This window comes from Garra rufa, chromosome 20, assembly GCF_049309525.1.
Source record: "Garra rufa chromosome 20, GarRuf1.0, whole genome shotgun sequence".
Classification (NCBI taxonomy): domain Eukaryota; kingdom Metazoa; phylum Chordata; class Actinopteri; order Cypriniformes; family Cyprinidae; genus Garra; species Garra rufa.
In genome coordinates, this window is record NC_133380.1 from 26,923,436 (window position 1) to 26,951,221 (window position 27,786).

A 27,786-nucleotide genomic window follows, 5' to 3' on the forward strand; every position below is an offset into this window, starting at 1 on the left:
TTTTTAAACAGTCATTGGTGGGCCATGAGTTGCAAAAGGTTGAGAACCCCTGTATTAGACACATGAAAAAAAAAGAACATAGAAACACCAGGTTCCCATTACTTCTCTTTCTTTGCACTGAGCAATTTACTTACACAAGCCTGTTTACATTATTTGCAGGACAGGGCAGCTCACTTCTTCTGAACATGCAAAATCTACATTTATTATTACATTTGTTTGCCTCTCGGTGCCCACATACTGTAATTTAATGCAGTTAAAGTTTCCATTGTTTTGATTTAATATTTCTGTTATCAGACAACCAAAGTAATATGAAATAATAACTGAAAAAATCCTGAATTATGACCATGATTCTATCACTGAAAAGAATCATTTACCGGCATCTGGACATAAGTCACTATTCTCTGCATTATTATTGTTGTTTTTAACTTCCTTTTTGAATGCCTTCAGGATCCTTTGACTTTTTAGGAGTTTACCCATATAAAGTTATGTGATCCCAAAAACCTGCTTCTTTTATTTTTTATTGTATTGTTTTGGTTATAATGTACCGATTGGAGAGCCTGGTCTCATGAAAATGCGCACTAGCACGACTTTGTTTCTATTTGGCGTGCTATTAATAAGCTGAAATTAACTTTGGCGTGCATACTCGTATGTGGCTTTACGCATCAACCCCACAGCACCAATCCTAACGTAGCCCGACTCCGCTTGCATTCATTAAATATGCCAGAAGTGCCGGTACGCACGAAAAAGTGCAAGTACGCAAAAGGATAAAATACAGAAGTGTCTGCGTACCGGCCCACTTCAAGCACTAGAATGAACATAACATCTGTTTTAACTGAAAGTGCTGCTCCACTGCCGCTCGCTGAATAGAGCAGACTTGGATATAAAGAGAGGGAGGTGCGTGCGCATTGGAAGACCTCACGCACGTTCAGCAAAACCGAAGAGCCTCAGAAACTATATTAGGTTTGTCCAATTATGTGTTTATGTATTGTTGCTAGACACTTTTCGCTAGGTTGGCAACATTGTGCATCCATTTCTTTAACTATGGGCTAGGTAGTGGGTCAAACAGAAAATGCGCGATGCGTTAATCGCGCGTTAATAAAATTAGTGCCGTTAAAATGAATTTGCGTTAACGCGCTATTAACGCGCTAATTTTGACAGCTCTAAAATATAAATATATATATATATATATATATACACAAATAAATAATGCAAGCTTATACAAAAAACAATAGCAACTGATACATAACCTAGTCCACCATCATAATCCATACCCAATATGATTACATTCTCTCACCTGGCACCTCTCAATAGCGTGCGGCTGTGTTTTTCTGCCAGTTCTTTCTGTCTCAGTAACTCCAGTTCCTGCATGTCTTTCTGTTTCTCCTGGGCTGAACGCATCTGTCCTGCATTCACCAAAACTTCAGGAGTCTGCAAGAGTCATATCAAAAGCAACAACTGATTATCAGATGAAAATGTCCATGTTTCTTGTATATTTGTAATACTCTACAATGCGTTTAGATGAACTTGCAATTGTAAAGGTCATAAACAGTTCACCCAAAAATGCAAATTCAATGCAATCATTGTACCTAAAAAAAAAAACAAAATGGCAAAACATACAGTAAACCAAGGAGTTACAACTAGATCACTTCAGAGGCCATATTTAAATATGTCACCTGATCTCGAAACATGAGGGAGATGATTTCCAGGATGTGGAAGCTCCATTGCTGTTCACTCTGAGCACACGCCAGAAACTTAAGCAGATCATCCAGCCCACTCATGTGGATGGCCCACAACAGTTTATCGTGAATACTGGCATCATCATCTACATTCTGCACATAAACAAGTAAAACAGTACTGTTGTTCTAATGAAATCCATTTAGTATTTTGTAGTAAACATGGAAACCCCAAAGACACTTTAATATGTTATGCATTTTATTAGACAGGTCACGAACACACAGATTATAACAACTTTCAACACACTCAAATGTATCTAGTAAAAAAAAAAAAAAAAACAGTGCTGCTTTTTCCTATATATGCATGACCGGAAACAGTCATGCATAATAAAAGCTCTGTTGCTTTCGAGCCGTGTCCCGTGCTCGTCCTTCATTAGCAATCGTCTTTAATACATTAGCTCATCCTGTCAGATTGCATCGGCTGTGGGGACGAAAACAACAACTCCCATGATTCCACACTCAATCACAGCGTCAAACTACGCCTTAGTTTTAATTGTTTGTTTTGAATATGTGCCCTCTAGCAACGAAAACCTAAATATTGTGGCTTTAAAACGGTGTATTTGTGTGAACTGCTGTTTAAACTCTGAGCAAATTTTGTGGATCTGAAGCTACATCCAAGTAAACACTTTAATACATATATTATCTACGCAAAAGCTTAAGCAACCACACCATGCAATTTCACTAGATTTGTAATTGTAATTATTTCTGTATGAACCCCCTTGTCATCCAAGATGCTCATGTCTTTCTTTTAGGGCTGGGCGATAAAACGATAACGATATATATCGCGATAGACAAGAGATCGATATCAATAAAAATTGTTCGATAAAACGTTCGATATTTTGTATTCTTCGTCGGCCCGCCCAGCCCCCCCTTTAACGTTCAGTTCATAGCGCCAGATCACAATAGAAGTTAAGGTTATCTTTCCTACAGAACAGGTCCATGTTGTTGTATTAAACTAAATAGCCTTATTTTATTTATCTTATTTACACGACAGCATTTGATTTCTGTCTCTACATGATCGCGCGTTTAAAATGTCTCCTCACAGATGGGAAGGCGGACTCCATTCATAAAAACGGACTTTACTATAGGGCGGAATTCGTCGATTTTTGGACCAATAAATCAAAAGTTGGTCTGTTAATTAATTCAGATCGCGATATGGACTAGTGTCTGTGAAAACTGAAATGCAAAAAGACCGTTTCAATAAAAATCCTGCATGTTCCGTTTGCCTCTATATGTATGAATCATAGGTATGAATGGAGGAGACGCGTTTTATTTTCACTACACGCATACTGAAGCACACGTGACGCTCCCGCTAATTTTTGGCCTTTGCATCTCACATGAACAGACAAACTCCAATAAATACATCTCCAAAGCTGCTGTGAGTGTCACTTTTTGTCAATTTTACCGTTTCATTAGTGAAACTAGCATCATTCATACTGTATTACACACTGAAACTTCACGGCAACCTGTCAAAATAAAAGTACGGTTTAACATGTAAGTAACAGAACAATATTAGTCTTGTATTACTTTGTACATTATAATGTAGGTGTTTATATGTTCACATTTAAATAATTTACATAAAACAATATATGATAAAAAAATTAAAAAATAAAGCGTCACCACTTAATTGTTGAAAAAATACTATTATTATTAAACCTTTTTTTAACTGAATATAATTTTTCTTCTATGTATTAATTTTAACAGTAAAGCTCCGTTTATTTTTATTTTTTAAAATAAATCTGTGATTTTGCTTTCATTTGATTATCAGAAAAATTAAAACAAGAATTTCTGAAAAAAAAAAAAAAAAAAGATTGTAAGGCCCTATTGTTCAAAATGTTGAAAGTTTTGGACTTATTTTTTCACTTAAATAAATATTTTTGTTATTACACAAAGTATAGGCTAAAGTACCAGGAAAGAAGTAATGTTGGCAACTGGCAACCAGCAATCTGTGGAGAAAAAAATATAATCGGCCAAGTACTTTGCAACAACCTCTGACCTGTGGTCAAGCCGTACTTCTGGGCCATACATTAGCTTGACCATTCACTTCATCGACAATGAATGGGGTTTGAATTGAGGATTAAGAGATAATTAAGTGTATATTGTCACTTTAGACTTATGTTTACATTTTAATTATTTGAGTTTTCCATGGTTGTTGACATTTCTGTCTTAACTGAGGGGATTATGATCAGAGGCAGGTTAAGTTTAAAATAAAAATGCTTGAGTGTAATATATTTTTCTCCTGGTCCTTATTTTAAATGGGTCATAAAAATATCAATAATTATCGATATCGACCGATATGAAACACTGATATCGTGATATAGTTTTCAGCCATATCGCCCAGCCCTACTTTCTTTCTTCAGTCGTAAGGAAATTATGTTTTTTGTGAGTAAAACATTTCAGGATTTCTCTCCATTTAATGGACTTCTATGGTGCCCCCGAGTTTGAACTTCCAAAACGCAGCTTCACATGGCTCTAAACGATCACAGCCTAGGAAAGAAGGGTCTTATCTAGCAAAACTATTGGTTATTTTCTAAAAATAAAATGTATATACTTTTTAACCTCAAATGCGTGTCTTGTCTAGCTCTGTATGTACTCTGTGTAGAGATTAAAAAGTATATAAATTTTAAATGTTTTTAGAAAATAACCGATCATTTCGCTAGATAAGACTCTTCTTCCTCAGCTGGGATCATTTAGAGCCCATTGAAGCTGCATTTAAACTGCATTTTGGAAGTTCAAACTCAGAGGCACCATAGAATTCCATTATATAGGGAGAAATCCTGAAATGTTTTCCTCAAAAAAAAAAAATTTATTTACGACTGAGAAAGACATGAACATCTTGGATGACAAGGGGGTGAGTACATTAACTGTAAATTTTTGTTCTGAAAGTGAACTACTCCTTTAATACAGCCACGCAATTCTCCGCAGTATGCTGGTCCAGGTAAAGGTAAATCCTTTTAAAGTTAAGTGGTATTATTCTTTTCTGTATGACAGGCCACAGCAGGTGAGGTTTATTCTGCTTCATCTGATATAGCAGTATGTAGTACTGGCGTCCCTCAGGAGTGCGTATCTTTACCATTTTTGTTTACGTTCTATACAAATGACTGTGTCAGTGTGGAGCCAAATCAATATATAGTAAAATTTTCTGATGACACCATCTTACTCAGTCTGCTAACAAAAACAAAATAATTTGAACACTCACTATGTAGCAGTAGAAAACCTTGTGGCCTGGTGTGATGCACAAACTGCAGATTATGTATAAATAATATGCAATATGTATAAATATTATTTTATCCCATTGTCAATTACATTTTTATATGATCAAAAGGAAATGCATTCTGTGGGTGGGGTTGGAGTGGTGGTGATTTAGGGCATGATAATTATCTGCATAAGGTCACCTGGTTAAATTGTAAGGTACTTCAAGTATTTTTTATATGTTAATATGCCTTTTTATGTTATGTCTTTGTTGTGCAGCACACCCTCTGTCCAAGCCAAATTTGATAAATCAAGTTAATCTAGCCTAACCTAACCTAAAACTGCTATGGGTTACATGTTGATACTGTTGTCTATCTGTGTGCCAAAATTCGTAACATTTTACACAATAGCAGTCTAGGAGGATTCTGGACAAAAGGACATTTTTCAGAAAGTTGCCATTTTCATGGCAAATAACGACATCATAGTGTGCAACTGAATCATCTTAAGCAAAGGAATCAGAGGAGGAATAAAAGCATTTTGTTTCGAGCTCTTGTGTTTCAAAAGTTATTAGCATAAACATAATATCCAAAAAAGATTGTTCTGCTGTGCAGTGCCAAGTTGTGAAAAAAATAAAATAAATAAATAAATAAATGGTATTTGCATTGCCTTCCTTCTAATCCCAACATTAGAAAACTCGATTCAGTGCAGTTACTGACGCTCCATAAAGCATGTAATCGCCTTTGTGTTCGTGTAGTTTTGTTTCACTTTCGCTTTTGAAATCGATCACGTTCAGCTAGGAGGAGAGAGGAGTAGAAAGGGGGGACACAGTAACTCATTTGGGGTGCAAGGCCCGCGAATACCCCCCTTTGGCGCCGGCCCTGGGCTCAATTCGACACAGGATTTTCAAAAAGACAAACTAAAATACGATGCTGTGCTGACTATATTGGATCCAACAGTCATGTCGCAACACACATTTTAAATCCTGGTGCTTTAGAAGGGTGGAAAACAAAAATGGATATTTCAAAGTAAGGAGTTGGATTTGATGAAACTCGTAGTACGATGTTAACGTAAAGTAATCTCTTATATGCGTAAACCTAAAGAACATTGCAATTTTCCATTTCACGACCCCTTCAAAGGTGCAACAGGTAATTGTCTTCAGAAACATTTTTTGTTATGGTGGTTGAAAGTCTCTTTACATCCTGATAAGTCGTCTAAATTTATTTATTATGCATTTATATTGTATGTGGAAGGAATATGATCTTAAAAGATTCATCCAATCAAAATGTTTGCTCCGAACATTATGATAGGCTGTCCTGCTTGCCTGTGAAATATTTATTTGCATACCTCTGTGTACCGTTAGCGTAGACATGATGTCATCAGCGTGTTCCAGCAAGAATGAAAGGCACTATTTTTGTAATATTATGCGCTTTGTACTGCAATGTTATGAGACATGAGGTAATCTGACAGTGCTGTCTTTAATCGTGTCACAGCATAGTCTCTTATCTGCCTGAGCGCGTTCATACGTTTGAGGCGGCGCAACTTTGCAAAGTTATTATGCAGGGAGGGTTAGGATCTTGCTTTCAAAGCAAGCTTGCTATCGCTAGCCTTTTTTCAAAATCTCCTACCCTACCTTTAAACTGTCATCCCAATTAAATATCTAATTTATCATTTAAAACTTTAGTTGCTTATGTTTTTAATTTAAAGGTGCCATAGATGGGAAAACTGTACAGTATTTACCTTGGCATAGTTGAATAATAACAGTTCTGTACATGGACATGACATACCATGAGTCTCAAACACCATCGTTTCCTCCTTCTTATATAAATCTGGTGTTTGCAAAAGACCACTGAAAAATAGGCCAATTTCAACATAACAGCGACTATTGCATAAGAGTCGTGATTGTTTATAGTTACGCCCCCAACATTTGCATAGCTGAATCATCAGAAGTTCTGCAGCTAGGCTATTGTGAAAAAAAAAATGTTATGTTCCAGGTTGTGCAGGAGATGTTAAAGGTCCCATATTTTACACATTTCTGGAGGTTTATTTCAGTTGTTGATGTCCTTAAGAATATATATTTGCGGTGTAAGTGCCAAAGTCCATCTCAATATATTTTTACAGCTCCTTTTTTAGGAGCTCTGTCAAAAACAGGTAGATTTTGGCCCATCTAATTAATATTCATGAGCCTCTCTTCTGATTGGCCTGTTGTTTTCTGAGTGACACACAGCCAGGCCAATCACAGGTAACTGCGGTCATGTATCATTGTAGCCGAACCCAGAGCCATAGAGAGAGCCTAGCCTGCTGATACTCAACAAGATATTTCAGAATGATCATTAATGTTTTTTCTTTTTCAAACACCGAATGCAGTAAGCTACATAAATGTTGCTTTAGTAAAGCCCCTTTCACAATGCGCGCTGATTCTGGAAAATTATGGGAACGAGCGCTGTGTGAACAAAAGCCAGAACCATAAAGGCAGTGTTGTAGTGATGATGCACGTTACCCTGCGACTCTTCACGACAAAAAAATACGTGCAAAGTGGAATGAAGCGGCGATCAGGCAGAGCCAGCTCCGCACTATCAGCGCTGAAGCACAGATTGTTCAGGTTAGTTTCAGTTTAGTGAAACGTACGCGTCGCATTACATCTCACATCCAAACGTCACATGTCTTTATGGGTTGTGTGTAAAGCACGCACAGATTCCAGAAAAAAAACTGTGAATGAACCAAATTAAACAATTCCGGAACAAATCATGGGAAACATTATCCGTGTATTTACCGGAATCGCTGTGTGAAAGAGGCTGAAGTTGACGTGCCACTGGTCACTGGTCTCTTATATTCACGTTGTTCTGAAGCCTGTGCAATGATGTAGTTTCGACATCTATAGACTGAACAGAGTTTTCTAGATTAGTTTCCGTGTTGTTGTTGCTTAGCAATGTTATGGACGCGATGTTGTCTGGGTTTGACAAAAGGAGGGTGGGACAGTGGTTGGTGTTCGGGGTGGTGACTGAAGGCGGTGACTGAGTAGATCGGACGTCACATCGTTACGGAAGTCATAGCAGCTCGTGAAAATGAACAGCTACTTTAAGCAGGCTGTGTGCAGTTTACTGTGGATTGACTGTTTTGAAACTCATATGGTAGTTACATAGCCCCTAGACCTCAGTTATCATGAAAAAACGATTTTGACGATTTTGACAGTATGGGACCTTTAAGTGCAGGGATGGGTTGGTTTCTGTACTCAGAAATGCAAGGAAAACAAATAAGGCGTTATAATAAAATAAGGCAACCACTAATGGGACACGGTTAATGCTAGCGGTAGCCTGTTACATTGCAGTACATTAGATTTCACTTACCACATAAACGGGGAGATGGCTGCGCAGACTATGGCGAATGATTTACAGATCCTGAGCATCACTAACAAGCATCTAAACTTGTAAAATATGTGGTAAGTACTGCCACTGTAGTATAATGTTACACAGAGCATCAGTGATCACTAAAGTGAAAGTAAAATGACCGTGCATTCAAAACGGCAGTTTCAATGACCCACATAATAACGGCTCGAGCTCTGTGATTAAATATATATTTTATATATGTGTGAGCTCATCATTATTATTCATGAACCTTCCAAATAAGGTAATAACAGACCTTTTCATTCTAGGGACGAATCATAGGATTGTAAATGGATCTGTAAAACCGTTTCTGGAGAATGTTTGCCCTTTCCTATGCCATATACCTTCTATGTAGATATCAGAGAAGTTTAAAATATTGTATCAATGCATTCTATGGCACCTTTAACTAGTAGGCCAATGAACATCAAGGATATAGGTAACACTGATTTTCTAGTACATTTCTGTGAGTATATTTTAGTCAAAAATTCTTACCTTTTCCTCATACGGGTCTGCAGGGACATGCAACACATTTCTAACCAGCAGCAAAATTCTTTCTATCAGTAAATTATCCTCCTCAGCTCTTTGCTCCCAGTCCTCAGAGAAAAAAACATGAAGAACTGTAAATAAATATTTCTAATCAACAGGCCATTTCACATATTAGGGTTTCTGCAGGTATCATTAAATCTAATATAATGCTTTTTAATACCATTTTTTTTAATTAATGCCATACATAACCCATATCACACAACTGGTCAAAGATTTTTAATGTTTACAAGTCTCTTCTTGCTCACCAAGGCTGTGGTAATAGTAATATTGAGAAATATTATACTATATTGTTGATTTAAAATAACTGTTTTCATTTTAAAAAGTAATTCCTGTGATCAAAGCTGAATTTTCAGCATCATTACTCCAGTCACATGATTCTTCAGAAATCATTCTTATATGCTAATTTGCTGCTCTGTTATGATTAATGGTGCTCAATTAATATTAATGTTTTTTTATTATCAATATTGAAAAAAATTTTCTGCTTCATATTTGTGTAAATCATGATACCTTTTATTTCTCAGGATTCTTTGTTGAATAAAAAGTTCACAGCGTTAATTTTTCATAAAATCTTCTGTAACTTTATAAATGTCTTTACTGTCACTTTTGATCAATTTAATTTGTCCTTGGTTAATAAAACCCTTTAAAAAATAAAAAAACAACTATGAGAAAATTTTCTGAAATGTTTCTTGAGCAGCAAATCAGCTTTTTGGAATGATTTTACTGAAGACTGGAGAAATTATGCTGAAAATTCAAATTGAAAGACAGGAATAAATTATATTTTAAAATGTATTCACATAAAAAAAACAATCATTATAAATTGAAATAATTATTCACAATATTACTGTTTTAGGTGTATTTTTGATCAAATAAATGCAGCCTTGGTGAGCATAAAAGATTTCTTTAAGAATCTAAATAATCCCAAACTTTGACCGGTTATGTGTTTTAATTTAACCATTTAACTTGACGATCCAATGCTGATAATCTTGGATATGTGAGAAAATCTACATAATTTAAACCATCACTTCTATGTCAGTTCTTACTTACTGAAATCAGTATTTGTGATATCTGCCCCCTTAAATTGCTTTCCAATGTTTTTGTTACTAAAGAATGGGCACTTCATTCCTAATATTATACAAAATACCTTATACAATGTTTGTGTTATCTTTCATATTTAAATTCCTAATTTCACTAATAGATTTACATTGCAAAATTACAAATGCATGATTAATGTTATGAGCTTAGCGTTTAAAATTATTTTTAATATACAAATATGAAAAGATGGAAAGAAATACAGTGATACTTTAAAAAAGTAAACCGCCAGTAGGTGGCAGTAAATGACTGTTAATGAGTGACCATTTGAGTCAATAGTTCAAGAGATTCATTCAGACTGCTGATTTATTCAAGCATCAAAGTGCCTGTCTTTATGAACGGACTACAGAATCAGTTGACTGAAATGATTAACTCAAAAACGCTGAGTCATTCAGTAACGCAACATTACTGTGTGCTGAATGAATAAAATCTATGTCAAATCTGCAATCGTGCTAATACTCAGGAATCAGCACTCTTTTGGTCGCCTTAATGCTTAAGTAGGCTACATCATAAGTTTAAATATAAAAACTTTTTATCATAGTGTGCTTGTTCTGTAAGTTTCTTTGTCTGTGCTGTTGCGCTCTTTTTTTTTTATTATTTCTTCACGAGTCTCTCTCTCACACAGAACGCTCGAGCCTCAACTGGTGTGACTGTTACGGTCAATACATTTTATTACATGTAATAAAATCATTCATTGCTAAATTGCTAAACTGCACTACACAATTTTAGGATTTTATGAAATTTACATTCTCTGCTCTTAGTTTTACTCCTCCATGTCCACCGCTGTCTAAACATCCCATGTTATGGACTTTTGCACTGACTTTTTAATTATCAAACTGGTTCCACGTGTGTATCATAACAATTAACATATTTTGCAAAAGGCAAATGAAAAGGTTATTAATTATGAAGGCTCTATTTTTTTTAAATAAAATGGTAAAGTTTAAAAAGGCTCATCATCATATTTTTTCTTGCAAACCATATACAATTTTTTAAAGCCTGTAGAAATACATTTAATACTTTTAATGCCATTTAAGACCTTAACTTTCTAAAAAAAAGATCTATTGAAATCTATTGAATGCTTTTTAATGCCCCGTGGAAAGCCTGCATATGAACACAGATTTGATCCTCACCAGTTGCAGAAGGTTGTAGAGCGTTTCACTTAGCACAGTAAATACCTTCTCATCTGCAAATGCCTGAAAACACAAAAGATCATTTTAATTACGTTTATCAATTTTTAGGGTATGCATATATAAGATTGAGTCTTTTTTTTATATATATAATTTTATGAGTCAATTATTATTATTATTTTTAACACCCCCACACACAACCCCTGCACTACAAAAGCTGCTTCTGACCCCACCATCTTTAGAACTTAAATGTTAGCCTCGAGCCCTGCTAATAATCATCAGATTAATCAATTATCAAAATAATATTTTGTTGCAGCCCTATTTAACAGGAACACAAACACAAGTTGTGCAAGTATGTCATAAATAGAACAGGTCATCAACTAACTGTCTGGGATTTGTTGTGACACACTACATCTAATGTAAATTTGTCACACATGCCCAGTGTAGACACAGTGAAAGAGAAACAACTGCAGACATTTCTCATTCCAGGTTTGTCAGTTTAAAGGGAACCCTGGTTATTAAGACTTGTATGGCTTAATATAACAAATTATGTGTCTTACTGAAATATGTAGGAGAGAATCTATGAAAGATTAACATTTAAAAAATCCACACTTTTTTTGTACATATTTTGGACTATGGGGGGCGCCATTATGACGTGAAATGGTTGCACTGTAAGCTACTGGCGTTACCTATTGCTATATTTTAAAAACAATAAACTCAATTAAAAATCCACTCTGAGAAACTCCTTCAGTGATTGCAGCATCATGACGAGCGTAGAGAGAACAAAGACACTGGGTCTCTAGGAAGTTTTATTCGTCCACAGGCATCTTCCCCAGGGCTCGCAAAATCGCTAGCCTGATGTCCCGGGGCTATTGTGGAATCACGAAGACGAAAGACAAGAATCGCGAAATACGGCCGATTTAAACTTGAATAAATATGAGCGCTGCATGTTTCAAAGTCAAAACGCGGTGCGGATGTCTTTATTTAAATGTATCTGAAGGGAACCGACTGTCCTCAGAAACTTGTCGTTGGCATTTTCATTTAATCTTACCTATAATGCCTGATAAAGCAGTGTTTATGAGCACTGTGCTGCTTTGTGTACAGCCGCTACCGGGGAAACTGCTATTTTTCAGCACTCCTACAGCGCCACCTAGTGGCAGAGAATTAATTTCCAATAAGCCTTTCTTGCTGTTTATCAATGTAAATATCGACCCAGGTTTATAGGCAGCAAACAAGAGTTGTAAATATGAAAGAAATGAATGTGCGTTCTAAACAAAATCTAAACAATTAAGACATGAATATTTATGTTTTAAATAAATATAATAATTTGTATTCCTGACTTATCCCTTTTAATGGTCTAAAGGCTGAAATGGAGTTGTATAAAATTTGTTTTTATGAAAACCTGTATCTGAACTGTAAATCATGTAATTTTATGGCTTGACAATATGTTACTGTAGACATTGTCCAACTCCACTCATACTGTGTTAATTTTACTTGTGCAGCTCTTAAAAAGGGTCATAAATTGCCTTAAATTGATTTTTTAAAATTCTGCAGATACCCTGTAAATGGTGAAATAAAATTCCTTCCTTGATATTTGTTTATTGAAAATATTTTTGATTGATATTTAGACTTCTGATTTCCTAGATTTAAAAAAATATATATGTATATATGGGCTAGTTAAATTAATTTTCTGGCTACCAAAATCTGAATAGTACCTGCTCGAATGGCTACCAGAGATTTAGAAATTTTGCGAGCCCTGTTCCCATTCTTTTCTCCTCTTCTTATTGTTAGTGAAGACTTACATTGCTTCTATTGTTGTCCTCCGACTGAAATCTCAACCAAAAGCTGCACAATGTGGCATTGTATCAGTATTTTAGTTGTGTTGCAGTAAAAATAGCAACAGGTAGCGCCAGTAGTTCATAGAGTGCAGTCATTTCACATAATTGAAATAAATGTTGCCCCACATAGTCAAATATGTAAAAAAATAAATAAAAACACCACTGCGGATTTTTTGGTTCAAGATACAAGATACATCATGTATGTTATATTAAGCCATAAAACAGGGATTAAAGCAACAACAACAACAAAAAAAAAAAAAAAAAAAACATTTTAACTCGGCAAAACACCATTCCACAGCCATACCTGTCACACACCCACTTTATAAGCATTTTTTTTTCCTTCTTGTAGTGCTTGTCCTCCTAATTTAAAAAATTTAGAAGCATCTGATCAATAATAAATTCTGATAAAAAAAAATAGCCTTCCTGATATGAGGTGATATTTGACTCCTTAAAGTGATTTAGTGTGGCATTTTCTTTTTACTTTTGTAATTGCATTTTTTTAATTTTATTAAAAGTATGTCATTATCTTTGTCAAATAAAAAAAAAAAATTGGATTCATAAGCTTTTTAAAATGTCTAATTAAAACAATATAATAAAAAATATATAATAATAATAATAATAATAATAATAATGCAGATTAAGACAAATAAGTTACCAATCATATATAAAATTAGTATTAATAAAAAAAATCATTTGTACTACAGAGGTGGCACAGAAGAATAATGATAATAATAATAATAATAATAATAATAAGTTTTATTTATATAGCGCCTTTCCAAAGCTCAAGGACGCTTACAATAAACAATAAAAATGCAGGATAACATCGAACAGTAGTATGGAGGTTAGCATGAACAATTAACAGAACATAGTGGAGTAATAAACAAAGGTCAACTTAAGAGAGGTAACATTCAGAGAACAGATGTGTTTTGAGCAATGATTTAAATTCAGACAAGTTGTTGGAAAAACAGAGTGATCTGGGGAGAGAGTTCAATAGTTTAGGGGCAACAACAGAGAATGATCTGCCCCCCATGGAAGAGAGGCGATACCGAGGGACCGCTAGAAGGCAAGATTTGGAAGACCGCAATGAACGCGGAGGAGTATAGGGAAGAAGATGATCGCGGAGGTAGACGGGGGCCAAACCATGTAAAGCTTTAAAAGTAAGCAGGAGGATTTTAAACTTAATGCGATAGGTGACTGGTAGCCAATGCTAGAATTGGCTAGAAAGTTTCAAAAAATTTTAATTGAGCCATGTTTTTATATCCTGGATACAGTCAGAGATGTGATCAATTTGAATGGATAGAGAAGGTGTGCAAGATGTATAGAATTGAATATCATCAGCGTAAAAATGATAGTTGAAACCATGACGTTGCAGTATCTGACCCAATGGCAGAATGTAAATGATATATAGTAAAGGCCCAAGAACGGAACCCTGGGGAACGCCTTGTTTCAGGGAGGCAGTAGGTGACCTAAAATGCTGGACAGAGATTTAAAACTGTCTGTCAGTTAGATATGAAGAAAGGAAAGTGCAGTGCCAGATATACCCACAGCCGAAAGGCGCGAAATAAGCAAGTTATGAGAGACTGTATCGAAGGCAGAGCTAAGGTCGAGTAGCAGGAGTAAGGACAGAGAGCCAGTGTCGCAGGAGAGTAATAGGTCATTCACTACCTTTACAAGGGCAGTTTCTGTACTATGTTGTGGACGAAAGCCAGATTGGAAAGGGTCAAAGAGATTATTAGCAACAAGGAAGGACTGAAGCTGGGAAGCAACAGTATGCTCCAATAGTTTAGCAACGAATGGTAAATTAGAGATGGGACGGTAATTAGATAAAACTGTGAACACGAGAGTGACTTGTAGGTGCATTTTCAGACATTTAATGAGGCTCAGAGGTGGCATAAGTGCAAATAAATTCATAAATTCATGTGAGATAAATGTTTTAAATAACTGAAATTATACGTTACAATGAAACTAAATCCACCAGCAGGTGGCAGCAAGTCAATTGATTCAATTGAACTTGAATCAATATAATTTAAAGTTAATTTAGAGATATATTTGGAACACTTTTTGTTAAATTCAAGTTTTTGTTTTTTAAAGTTATGACCTAGCAAACAGCGGCAGACAGATCAAAAGCCTGCTTAAAGGTTGTATCAGCGATTTCTAGCCTAAAACATGAAGTCTCAATTTCAGCTGACCTTTCTTCACGATCCGCTCACTGCCTGCCCCATAAATTGTCTGTGAAAAAAACGCGTCTCTCTGGTCAGCCTAGGGTCCGAGATATGCCAAAAAAAACAATTCGGCACTACCAATCTTTCCACAGATAAACAAACAGTGTTCCAACCAATCAGCTTCAGGGGTTTGGTGTTGTGGACTTTCGCTCCGCCTCCCTCAAATCCCTGCACCAGTAGGAAAGTCCACAACACCAAACCCCTGACGCTGATTGGCTGATGGCAGGACACTAAACACCGCCATGGCAGAATGAATGTAGCAGAAAGTTAGTCAAGTTATCCCGTTCCAGCGTGCAAAGTCACATGACTTTTTTAATGCGCACTGAGGAATTTAATTTGAGAGGCTTCTTGATGGGAAATGCAGCATGTACACCACAGCAAGCCGCTGTCTTGACGGATAGTATTTTTAGTTTATTTAGTCTATATATTGGCAGATGTAAAGCATACATGTGTATGTTTTTTGTGTTAGTCCATTTTTATTTTATTATTATTATTATAACAGTTCAAGGAGCAACATGTTCGTGCACTTTCTAAAGATTTTAGTTCTGTTTTTGAATAAAGGGTTGTAAATCCCTTGTTTTTTTTTTTTGTCCCCCCCCCCCCCCCGATTCATCGATTAATCGAAAAAATAATCGACAGATTAATCGATTATTAAAATAATCGTTAGTTGCAGCCCTAGTGTAGATGCTAGTATAGTTATCGTTCTTAGTGTGAACAGGCATTTATACCTCTTTATAGGCTTGAAGGTATGACGTCACTTGGAGGAAATGATGTCGGAAGGCCGGATCATCAGGAACTTTTCCAAAGCAGAGCAGTGCTGGCTGGGTCAGGTTCACCATTAGCCTGAGAAATATTTGACAGTTATCTCTCTTATTTCACATGACTTGATCATTACAAAACTTAAAGTGGAAGTGAAGCAGTCAGTCAAGTTTACATTATTTAGTAAACTGATTTTCATTGCTATAAAAGCTTTTTTTTTTTATTGCAAAGGCACCACCATCTTGCAATATCACAGCATGTGATGTCACAAGGTTGGTTTGCTCCATTGGCCAGTTAAGTAATATAAGCATTTCTTTACTTTTTGAACACAGGCTTGTTTTGAAATGAAGGAAGACAAACTTGAAAGTCGTGAAACAATGCGTTTATGTGGATACTCGTCAAAACAGTCATTCTGACATAATTGTGTGTGCATTTGCTCAAGAAGACTCAAAAGAGAAAACAAAATCTGGTACCCATGTGCGCACAGAAACAATCTATCATAGTATGAGAGCACTGCATAGAAATTTAAACACATGAGAATGATAACTTAATTCAAGATCACTTGTGCATTTGCGTCTTTTTGTGCAGCTAGATTACGAGAACTAGAACTAACACTTTAATAACTGGTTAATTGAATTTCAGCTTTTTTTATAGATTTTGTAAAGAAATATCGGTAACACTTAGGGCTGCACGATAGATCGTTTCAGCATCGTCATCGCGATGTACGCATGCGCGATAGTCACATCGTGGCAGTCACGATGCAGGGCAAAAAAAAATAATTTGTGTCTGATTTAAAAATGTACTTTCTATTAGGGCTGCACGATATATCGAAGAATTATCGTTATCGCGATAACAGTCTACGCGATATTGGTATCGCAGAGAGTTGCGATAAATGGCATTTAATGGGTTTCATTTCTTTACAAAACTTTCGCTAGGCTAACTACTGCACAGACTGCTGTGAGCTGCAGTGTGACAGGTTCGCCTTTCTCTCCAACATTACATAACCATTTAAACTTAATCTTTATATTATTCCCTTTAATTAACTTTTGAGATATTAGCCGTCAATCACTCCCTGTCACTGACACTGCGCTCCGCTGAACTAGGAACCGGCTGTTTTTTTCTCTCAACTATCCTCTGTTCCGGATCTGCACAAACTGCATTGTGTCTATGACGATGTTTTACTGTGGACAATTAACCCTCTGGGGCCGGCTATATCGCCGGCGATACGAGCTCATTTTTTTTTAGATCAGCGCAAAAGACACTAAAAATGCTCTGTCGGTATTAGTCATACAAATTAGAGATATACATAATTGGAAACTGTAAAGTGTGTACTTCTATTTGTGCACACTCAAATGAACAGCAGAAAGTTGTGCTTTTTTATTTAGAATAAAGAAAACAAACAGGGTGATTTCTGTTTTCTCTGTCTCCGTGAACTGCTTTCAGAAATGCGTCACTTAAATCATTCAAACTCGGTGAATACTCAGCACACAAACAGAAAAGTGGTATCTACTGAAAGCTTGAGATTTATGCTTTTAAACAAAGTAAGTTTTATCAAAAACAAATAATCTGTGATAAATTAATCTATATGAAACCAAGGAGATGTCAAGTCTATCGAGTTCCAACTAATTATCTCTAATGTGACCGCGCCCACTAGCGAAATTCCTTTAAATATGCAAATTAGCCATGTGCCACAAGCGCGGCAAGGACCGGAGTATCTGTACGCGAGTAAACTCCCACATCACCGCAACAAAGCAACATGACTTCAAGTTCATCTTGGTTACAGTTTGTTACTGAATGAAGATATGCTGTGAGGAATAAGACTTATATTTACCTCAATCCTAAGAAGGAAGCGATGCGACGCAAACCCAGCAGGAGGAGACATTTACATGAGTAAGTCTTACTTTCATTTTCCTACTAGCTTTCGCTGTTATTTACTTTGACAATACATGTACACATTTTACTAGTTAGACTTATTCCAAACTAAAATTCCTGACTTTATCAAATGAAACGTTTTATTATGAAGTACGTTTGATTGCATTGCATCTCTCACGATGCCAGGATATTTATAATGTTCTAGAAAAACGATGTGATTATGACTGTGAGATGCATTAATGACGATATCTTTATGAATGTAGAATCATACTTTATTTATTTATTTTATTGTATAACAGTGTAAAAGTAATATGAGTGCTTACACTGAATGTGTGTTTACATCACGTTTACATCAAAAGATGAATCCTGCCCTCTTTCCCTTGAGTCCCTTCAAACTGTTTTCCTCTGAGAGCACTAGAAACTTGAGATGTTCAACTACACTGATATTCTAGTGTAAAACAAGTTTTTGACTTTTTTTGTATTTTTTTAAGGGCACGCAAAATAGCAGGTAAGATTTACATGTTTCATTTGTTGAACAGAATTCAGAAGAAGTTTTCAGAAATGCCACAAAGTCTGTGCACATCTGTGTGGTTAGATGAGGGAGCTCAATAATGTGTCTTTGACCTTCATTGTTTATACAGTGATAGTAAATAAAATAAAAATAATCTAAAACTCCATTCTCTGAATCTTCTCACATTGTTTCCTTACCTGCTATAGTCAAGACAGTCATTGATGGGGCCATTAGGGAGGGCTCTTTTGTCTCTCAGGTGTGAATTGCTAAATATTCATGGGTCATTGCCACACCTATGAATAATCCCTTTCGATCACAAAACATGTTTTATAAAATTTAAATCAATATATTGTTTTCTCTGAACGAGTGAACGAGATGATTTTCACATCATTTGGTTGAAAAAATTCTAGCCTACCACATCCAATTATTTAAAGTCTTGTAAAGAAATGTCCCGTATGTGCTTCATGGCCTTATTTCAGTGACTTCAAAACTTTAGATTTTCAATAACCACGCATAAACATAGTTTTCTCAAAAACACAAACATGCACATTAATGTTGCTTGCATATTATTGTAGCCCAATATGTGCTGATTACAATGTAATCTGACTTTAACCATTCATATGTTTTTAAGATACTGAAAAAAGCACAAATGTCAGGGCATGTCAAAACTTCTTCAGGGCCCCAAAACACCTCAGGCCCCAGAGGGTTAAAAGGTCCCCACAATCTATATTTCGTGTTAGAGCGCGCACATTCTGTCAAATACAATTCTGCCGCCTCAGTCTTAATATAGGCTACTGTTCAACGCGGCACACATTCAAATCAAATGATAACTCAGCTGCAGAGGACCCCTCACGCATAGGCATCATTTCCACTGTGGGGACACGCTTTTTTCAAAATCCCGTTTGTGTCCTGCCACTTTTGAAACAAGGTTTTGTTAAAGTAATCTATTGTATTGTAGAATGGACGCTATGCACTGCTGAGAGTTTCGCGCGGTCGTTAAAAACGAAACCGAAAGTAACACGCGCATTCAAATACAATTTTAATACCCCGTGTTTAGAGAGCGAACCCACAATGCGCGCAAATTAGGCTAAATAACATATTTAGGCTGTTATTAATATGTGGGCTATATATTAAGTTTTGTAGTTGTCTATAACTGTATCATGCTTCAAAAATTCGGTCTCTATTTGCACTTTGAATATTGTTAAAGAACAGCAGGGATGGGCAGTATTTTAGATAAATGTATTTAAAATACGTATTTGAAATACAAAATACTATTTTGTATTTTGTATTTTAAAGCCGTTGGGAAAAATCTAATGTAATTTGTATTTAAATACATTTAAGATGAGTATTTTGTATTTTCAAAATACATAAAATACTTTGTGCCAATCAACCTCTTTATCAGGGTGCTGATTTAGTTCAGACACACCCCCCTCCCCCAACCTTAACACTCATGCACGTGAGCTGCCTGCAGCAGAGTCAGCTTTGGATCAGCGACTTTTCTCAGTTTTTTTGCATTAAGTAAGGGTGTCATCATGATCAATTCCTTGTTGATTAAAGTTAAAATGGCGCATCATTCAGATTTGCCTTCAGTAAACATGAAAGAATAAAAAAGCACCGACACGTGTAGGAGAAAAATAGCGTTAGCTGCCTGTTAGCCAATCAGTTTTGATAGTTTTTTTTTTTTTTTAATCTATCAACTTGCTAGTCAAATGTGTTTAAATCATTACTGCATGTTACGGCTGGGTGATATGACAGAACTTTATATATCTTAGGCAGCGATGATATAAAGTGTGAATCTATTAAACTTCTCAAAATCATTTACATTTAGTTTTGCATTCAGGATATGTCCAGATATATTTCAGCCTAAAGGGATAGTTCACCCAAAAATGAAAATTTGATGTTTATCTACTTACCCCGAGGGCATTCAAGATGTAGGTGACTTTGTTTCTTCAGCAGAACACAAATGAAGATTAACAAAAACCGGTGCAGTCTGCCAGCCATATAATGGCAGTGGATGGGCACCAAACCTTTAAAAGTAAAAAAAAAAAACATGCACAGACAAATCCAAATTACACCCTGCAGCTTGTGACGATACATTGATGTCCTAAGACACGAAACGATCGTTTTTTGCGAGAAACTGAACAGTATTTATATAATTTTTTTACCTTTGATACACAGCCACGTCCAACTGTCCTGAGCACGAGCTTTTCCTCCAGCACGTTACATGTGTACGCGCTCTGGCGTAGTTTACGCAAACGCCAGAAGCGATCTGTTGCATAAGACACTCATTTGTTCACAAAGTGCACAGAGATTGTGTGTGTATAGCGGCTATTCAAAACGGTAATTACTTGCTATATCCTGATTCAAACTGATTTAAAGCTAAAAGATTACGTTTGCTTGCGCAAACTCATCCGGGACTTTTCACCGATTTCCCCTTCCGGCGTTTGCGTATTCTACGCTAGAGCGCGTACACGTGTAACGATCCGGATGCCAAGCTCGTGCTCAAGATAGAAGGACGTGGCTGTGTATCAAAGGTAAAAAAATGATATAAATACTGTTCAGTTTCTTGCAAAAACCGATTGTTTCATGTCTTAAGACATCAATGTATCGTCACGAGCCGCAGGGTGTAATTTGGATTTGTCTGTGCATGTTTTTGTTTACTTTTAAAGGTCTGGTGCCCATCCATGTCTATTATTTGGCTGGCAGACTGCACCGGTTTTCGTTAAAAATCTTTGTTTGTATTCTTCTGAGGAAACAAAGTCACCTACATCTTGGATGCCCTGGGGGTAAGCAGATAAACATACAATTTTCATTTTTGGGTGAACTATCCCTTTAATGGCCAATTTCACATGTATTTTGTGTATTTTAAAAAAACAAAATACTGTATTTGTATTTAAATACATTTTTCCACTCAGTATTTTGTATTTTTATTTTAAGTACATTTCTATGTATTCATGCCCATCTCTGAAGAACAGACATCACTGCAGACTATGAAAAGGGTACTCTAAGACAAGCTAATAAGATTGTTTGTGATTCAACACACATTTTGTACACAGAATATGAGTTGTTGCCTTCTGGGAGGAGGTGTAGAGTTCCTTATTGAATGAATGAATAGTGATGAATGAATTTAAAAATTCATTCATCACTGTGTCTATAAAGTGGTTAAATAATTGTAGTATGGAGCTGTAAAATTTTATTTATTTATTTTTATTGGGGTTATGTATTTATCTATTTATTGTTGTATTATTTGTATTGTTATTGGTGTGCTTTGTTTGTCTGTCAATTGATTGCAGCATGGGTGATGGGCCCAAGACAAATTTCCCTGCGAGGGACAATAACGTTTACCTTACCTTGCCTTGAAACAGTAGCCTACTTTGATTATGGCTGCATTTATTGTCTAAATGACTAAGAAAGAACTGGGTCGTTTATTTTTTGTTATTTATACTGTAGATTATTTAAAAATGCAGTGGTTATCTCCAATTTTAATGGCTCTACCTATAATAGAGAAAATAAACATCTTGTTGATGTGCTCATATTTTCTATTACGTTAGATTTAATTCGGATGACAGAAGAATGTATTTTACCTGTTTATTTTAGTATGATCATTACATATATAAATGATTAAAAATAGACAATAATAATAAAAATAATAATAATACTTTTAAAAATAAATATCGCAAGAAATATCGTTATCGCAATATTCAACAACAATATCGCATATTTTCCCAATATCGTGCAGCCCTACTTTCTATATTTCTAAACTTTCTATTCACGGATCTATATTTGTCTAAAATAAAGTAATTAACTCATGTTTAAAGGTTCTTTAAAAACTACAATGCACACGTTGCTTCACCTATTTCATGCATGCAGTCTCTGCGTGCACATGGCGACATGAGTGCGGGACGGGAGAAAAGCGCCGAAATGGAAGATTTGGTCGCAAAAAGAAACGCAAAGTCGGTCATATGGAAGTATTTTGGATACAAAAAGGATGCTGCTGACCAAAAACAGGTGCTTTGTTGGGAGTGCCTGGCAGTTGTTGCCACAACTCGCGGAAACACTACGAATTTAAGGGACCGTTCACATGTCGCGCCTAAAAACGCGTGGAAAACACTAGGCGCGCCGCTTTCTCCTTCTTTCTAAAGCACTCTGTAACTTGAGTGGCAGAGTGGCGTCTGCCGTTGCTAAGCAACCATGACCCGCGCTCTCCTAAAGACGCAGAAGTTTCAGCAAAGATAAATAAACAAAGATAAATGGATTTCCAAAACTAAAAATTGCTTGCAGTAGCTCTGCTGCTAAAAAATGTTATCTCTGTAACAGCTATGATCAGCTGTTCCTCCATCTTGGCTAAGGTTTTAATGTTTTTCGTGAAAGGAAGAAGCTGATTTCCCTTTCATCAGGGTAAAAGCAACATTCATTATTAATTTCATATTAGAGCCTTGATTTGCCTGAATTGACAGTGAATAAGGTGAGTCAAACTGTTTATGAAACTACCCAAAATAAGCTTTAAAAAGTATTTTAATTTCAGGGTTTTGATTATACTGTACTTTTACATTTTTTTATTCTTTGAAAGTGCTTACAAAATTACCCCAATTATTCTTGAATTATTATTTGATTTTTAAGCAGTTCAAAACAACCTGATGAACATAAATGAATTTGTACACATCGCAATATATATCGCAAGAAAAATATATATATATTGCAATGTAATTTTTTCCCAATATCGTGCAGCCCTAGTAACACTTTAGTATAGGGACCAATTCTCACTATTAACTAGTTGCTTATTAGCATGTATATTATTAACATTGGCTGTTTATAAGTGCTTATAAAGCACATATTCTGCATGACCATATTCTACAGGTGCATCTCAATAAATTTGAATGTCATGGAAAAGTTTACTGCAGTAATTCAACTCAAATTGTGAAACTTGTGTATTAAATAAACTACTTCAGTCTGTGCATTGAATTTAAGTCTTTGGTTCTTTTAATTGTGATGATTTGGCTCACATTTAACTAAAACCCACCAATTCACTACCTCAACAAATTAGAATATGGTGACATGCAATCAGCTAATCAACTCAAAAGACCTGCAAAGGCTTACTGAGCCTTCAAAATGGTCTCTCAGTTTGGTTCACTAGGCTACACAATCATGGGGAAGACTGCTAATCTGACATTTGTCCAGAAGACAATCATTGACACCCTTCACAAGGAGGGTAAGCCAAAAACATGTATTGCCAAAGAAGCTGGCTGTTCAGAGTGCTGTATCCAAGCATGTTAACAGAAAGTTGAGTGGAAGGGAAAAAGTGTGAAAGAAAAAGAACACAACCAACCGAGAGAACCGCAGCCTTAAGAGGCTTGTCAAGAAAAATCGATTCAATAATTTGAATTTTTCAATAACTTTACAAGGAATGGGCTGAGGCTGGGGTCAAGGCATCAAGAGCCACCACACACAGACGTGTCAAGGAATTTGGCTACAGTTGTCATATTCCTGAAGAAAAAAATTAATGTTGCCCAATGGTCCAAAGTCCGCTTTTCATATGAGAGCAAGTTTTGTATTTCATTTGGAAACAAAGGTTCTAGAGTCTGAAGGAAAGGGTGGAGAAGCTCATAGCCAAAGTTGCTTGAAGTCCAGTGTTAAGTTTTCACAGTCTGTGAGGATTTGGGGTGCAATGTCATCTGCTGATGTTGGTCCACTGTGCTTTTTGAAAACCAAAGTCACTGCCCCTGTTTACCAAGAAATTTTAGAGCACTTCATGCTTCCTTCTGCTGACAAGCTTTTTAAAGATGCTGATTTAATTTTCTAGCAGGATTTGGCATCTGCCCACACTGCCAAAAGCACCAAAAGTTGGTTAAATGACAATGGTGTTGGTGTGCTCAACTGGCCAGCAAACTCACCAGACCTGAACCCCATATAGAATCTATGGGGTATCATCAAGAGGAAAATGAGAAACAAGAGACCACAAACTGCAGATGAGCTGAAGGCCACTGTCAAAGAAACCTGGGCTTCCATACCACCTCAGCACTGCCACAGACTGATCACCTCCATGCCACACCGAATTGAGGCAGTAATTAAAGCAAAAGTAGCCCCTACCAAGTATTGAGTATACATATACAGTAAATTAACATACTTTCCAGAAGGCCAACAATTCACTAAAAATGTTTATTATTATTGGTCTTATGACATATTCTAATTTGTTGAGAATAAATTAACTTTTCCACGACATTCTAATTTATTGAGATGCACCTGTACATCCCTGATCCCACCCAATACCTAAACTTAACAACTACCTTATTAACTATTAATAAGCAGCAAATTAGAAGTATGAGTCAAAGTCATAGTTAATGGTTTGTAATAGCAAGAATTGGACCTTAAAATAAAGTGTGACTGAAACATCTTATCAAAAAATAAAGAGCTTAAACACCTGATACAGGCATCAAAGAGTGGTTTGTCCTGTGTGTGCTGGATGATGATGGGTAAGAGGTCATTCTGAAGGATCTGTCCAGCTCCCAGCTGCTGCCTGATATCCCTTGTGTCATCCTCATGTCTCAAGTAACGAATCAGATCCTTCACACTCTCTATAATAAATAAATCACAACCATGAGTGTCATAAGATGCACTTAAATACCCTTACTGCAGAAGACAAACCACATAAAGCATTTTCCTGAAATTCCTGCTGTAAAGCAGATTTAGATTAAAGGTCTAAGCATTACCAAGGCAGTCTGATTCTTTGTGGTAAATGTCTGCTTCCAGATAACCCAGAGCACTGCATGTGGCCAATAACTCACAGTTCATCATGAACAAGTCCATACAGCAGTCCTATCTTAGAGAATAAGTGGTCCAAATCTGTAAAAAAAAATAAAAATAAGTATATTTAATGTCATAATGTCATGACGGAAAGATACAGCACACTGGAAATTAGATTTAAATAGATTTTTTATTTGACAGTTGTAACATAATTCTAGAAAATCTGTCACACAATTCTCACTTTTTTTTGAAGGACTAGTTTCCTCATAATGTCCTCACCCCCATGTCATCCAAGATATTCATGTCTTCAATGAAAAAGAAATTAATGTTTTTGAGGAAAGTATTCCAGGATTTTTCTCCATATAGTGTAAATAATCCTATTGAGAGGATATATATATATATATATTATTTTATTTTATTTATTTATTTCATATTTCACAATTAAATAAATATATAATTGTAAGTTTTTTACAGTTTACAACTTCATTAATGCCATACGGGGCAATTACAACCCAGGGGCAATCACAAGCAAAAACATGGAACAAAAACAGTGAAGATTATTAGAAATGATTGGAAAAAAATTTCCTTTATTATGTGGCGAGAAATAAAACAGTTGGTCTCTAATTGTTATGGTTGCTTTGGACTAAAAATCTAAACTTTATGTTTTGCAAAGCTCTTTAAAGATACTATTTATATAAAATGTAGCAATGACAAGCAGATAATATTAGGAGTAGTGTTGTCAAAAATATCGATATTTCGAACGATACCAATACTAATTTCCCGAAGTATCGATACTAGCCAACCTGTCACTTTCACTTCTACACAAAGGCGAGTTTACAAACACCACACGTGACCGCGGTGCCTGTCTCGTCTCATTCAAGTGAAGCGAATAGAAAGGAAAGCGCGGCACCCCGCGACCGGCTTTGTTTGATAAAGAGCACAGCAGAAGTGCTATCTGGAAATATTTCGGATATGAAACAAACTAACATGGAAAGCCGAAGTACACAAGCAAGCCAATATGTAAGAGTTGCTACAGAGCAGTGGTAACAAAAGGCGCTAACACCACTAATTTCGCAATGCACCTGAAAGACAGACACCCATATCTATATACAGAAGAACTGTGCTCATTTTAACATTACTGAATCATTAAATAAGATGGCCTATTACTGTTGCTGATATGAGTGTTGTCCTGTTTTTTTTTTGTTTGTTTTTTACCGTAGTTAATTAATATAAACAGATTGAGGAATCTTAGACGAGTAAATACTTTAACTGCAGTTAAATGTAAATTAACTGCACTTATTTAACTTTATTTAAAAAAAAAAAAAAAAAACATTACTTAAATTCTGTGATTTGTCTTAATGTCTATCCAGTGAGCAACTGAGCATTGTTTTCATGTGTGATGCACGCATGTTTGCTTGCATGGATCGTTGATTATGAATCTGGCATTAAAATCTGTTCGTCAAATAATGTTAATGTATTAACCAGCATTTATGAACGAGCAATGCATTTGTTACAGAATATTTGATTCTTTGATAACGGTAGGTAATAAAAATACAACGGATCTAATAAAAAATATTAACTGAGAATGACTACATTAATCTGCTTTTTTTCAGATTATGGGTATTTTAGTAACAGCTAGGACTAAGCAGGATGATTGATGGTACAATGAAACAGTAAATTATCAACCCTCCTGTTTTGGCAACTCATTTATTTGTTAAAAATTAAAAATAATAATAATAAAAGAAATCTGTTTCAATTGAAAAGCATTTAATTTAGACTGACTGAAGATTAGTAATGAACTCTGATGAAATAAACTCAAAATTAAATTTAATTTACTGTAGTGGTACTCTGTAAGTGACTCAATAAGTATGTAAGTAACACATGCAGTAGTGAAATCACTGCTTATGTAATTGTACACATCCCAGTGTGCTGACCTATTTTCTTAAGGTTGAGTTAGAGAGAAGCTTTTAACAGTTAACAGAACACTACAGCAGTGGTTCATGACCACGATCATCCATATAAATGTCACAGATTTGGTAGACAAAAGGAAATTAAGTGGATCAAAAAAAAAAAAAAAAAAACTTTTTTGACAGTTAAACTGTGCCTTAACTGTCGAAATACTTTTCTGGACCAATGTATCTCTTTATTTCATTGAAACATGCATATCTGCATCTGCTGCCATAAAAAAAACACTTACTGAAACACAAAACAGGCCTTAGAAGTTATATTAGCAAAAACATTTGATGGTAAAATGTGCACATCACTTCAGCTTTTTATTTTATATACGTTCCTGCATGTGTGCAATGTATGCGCAGTATAGCAGTATTAATAGCACAACTGATATGTAAAAGTACGCTACAACATATCTTATTACTGCTTTATGTTAAAATATAATTCGCCAATGACAATCATACATACCAGACCATGTCAGATCTTCATGCGATCACCAATCTTTAAATTTGTCACCCTAAAGAGTATTTTAATATATCCGCTGGCAGATAATCGGTTATCAATAGTCATAAATAGTCTTAAAACAACTGAATTCAACCAAAGTTCGTTTATGATTCAACTCGACGAAATATCTAGCGCGCATTGTGCAAGGCGCGCTCATCAGAACGGATATGACGCCAGACCGTGGCAACCCGCGTACTTCTTCTTCTTCTTCTTCTTCTTTTGGTTGTCTGGCCGTTCACTCCATTGGAGCATTACCGCCACCTACTGAATATTTTATCCACCTGGGTGATGAATCTGTATTGTTTTCTTTTCCTTTCTTTCC

At 35.8% G+C, this 27,786-nt stretch overlaps 1 protein-coding gene across 1 annotated transcript; it reads right to left on the bottom strand.

The window, feature by feature from the left end:
* Positions 1-3: 3 nt before the first annotated feature.
* Positions 4-27,621, bottom strand: LOC141293495 (protein timeless homolog). Its single transcript, XM_073825529.1, has 9 exons — positions 27,429-27,621; positions 24,977-25,109; positions 24,688-24,841; positions 15,856-15,970; positions 11,071-11,133; positions 8,798-8,899; positions 1,674-1,829; positions 1,295-1,428; positions 4-49 (listed from the first exon to the last, which is right to left on the bottom strand). Exons 2-9 carry the CDS (start codon positions 25,071-25,073, stop codon positions 4-6), a joined length of 867 nt encoding a protein of 288 aa, XP_073681630.1. The 5' UTR covers positions 25,074-25,109; positions 27,429-27,621.
* Between the last annotated feature and the right edge of the window lie 165 nt (positions 27,622-27,786).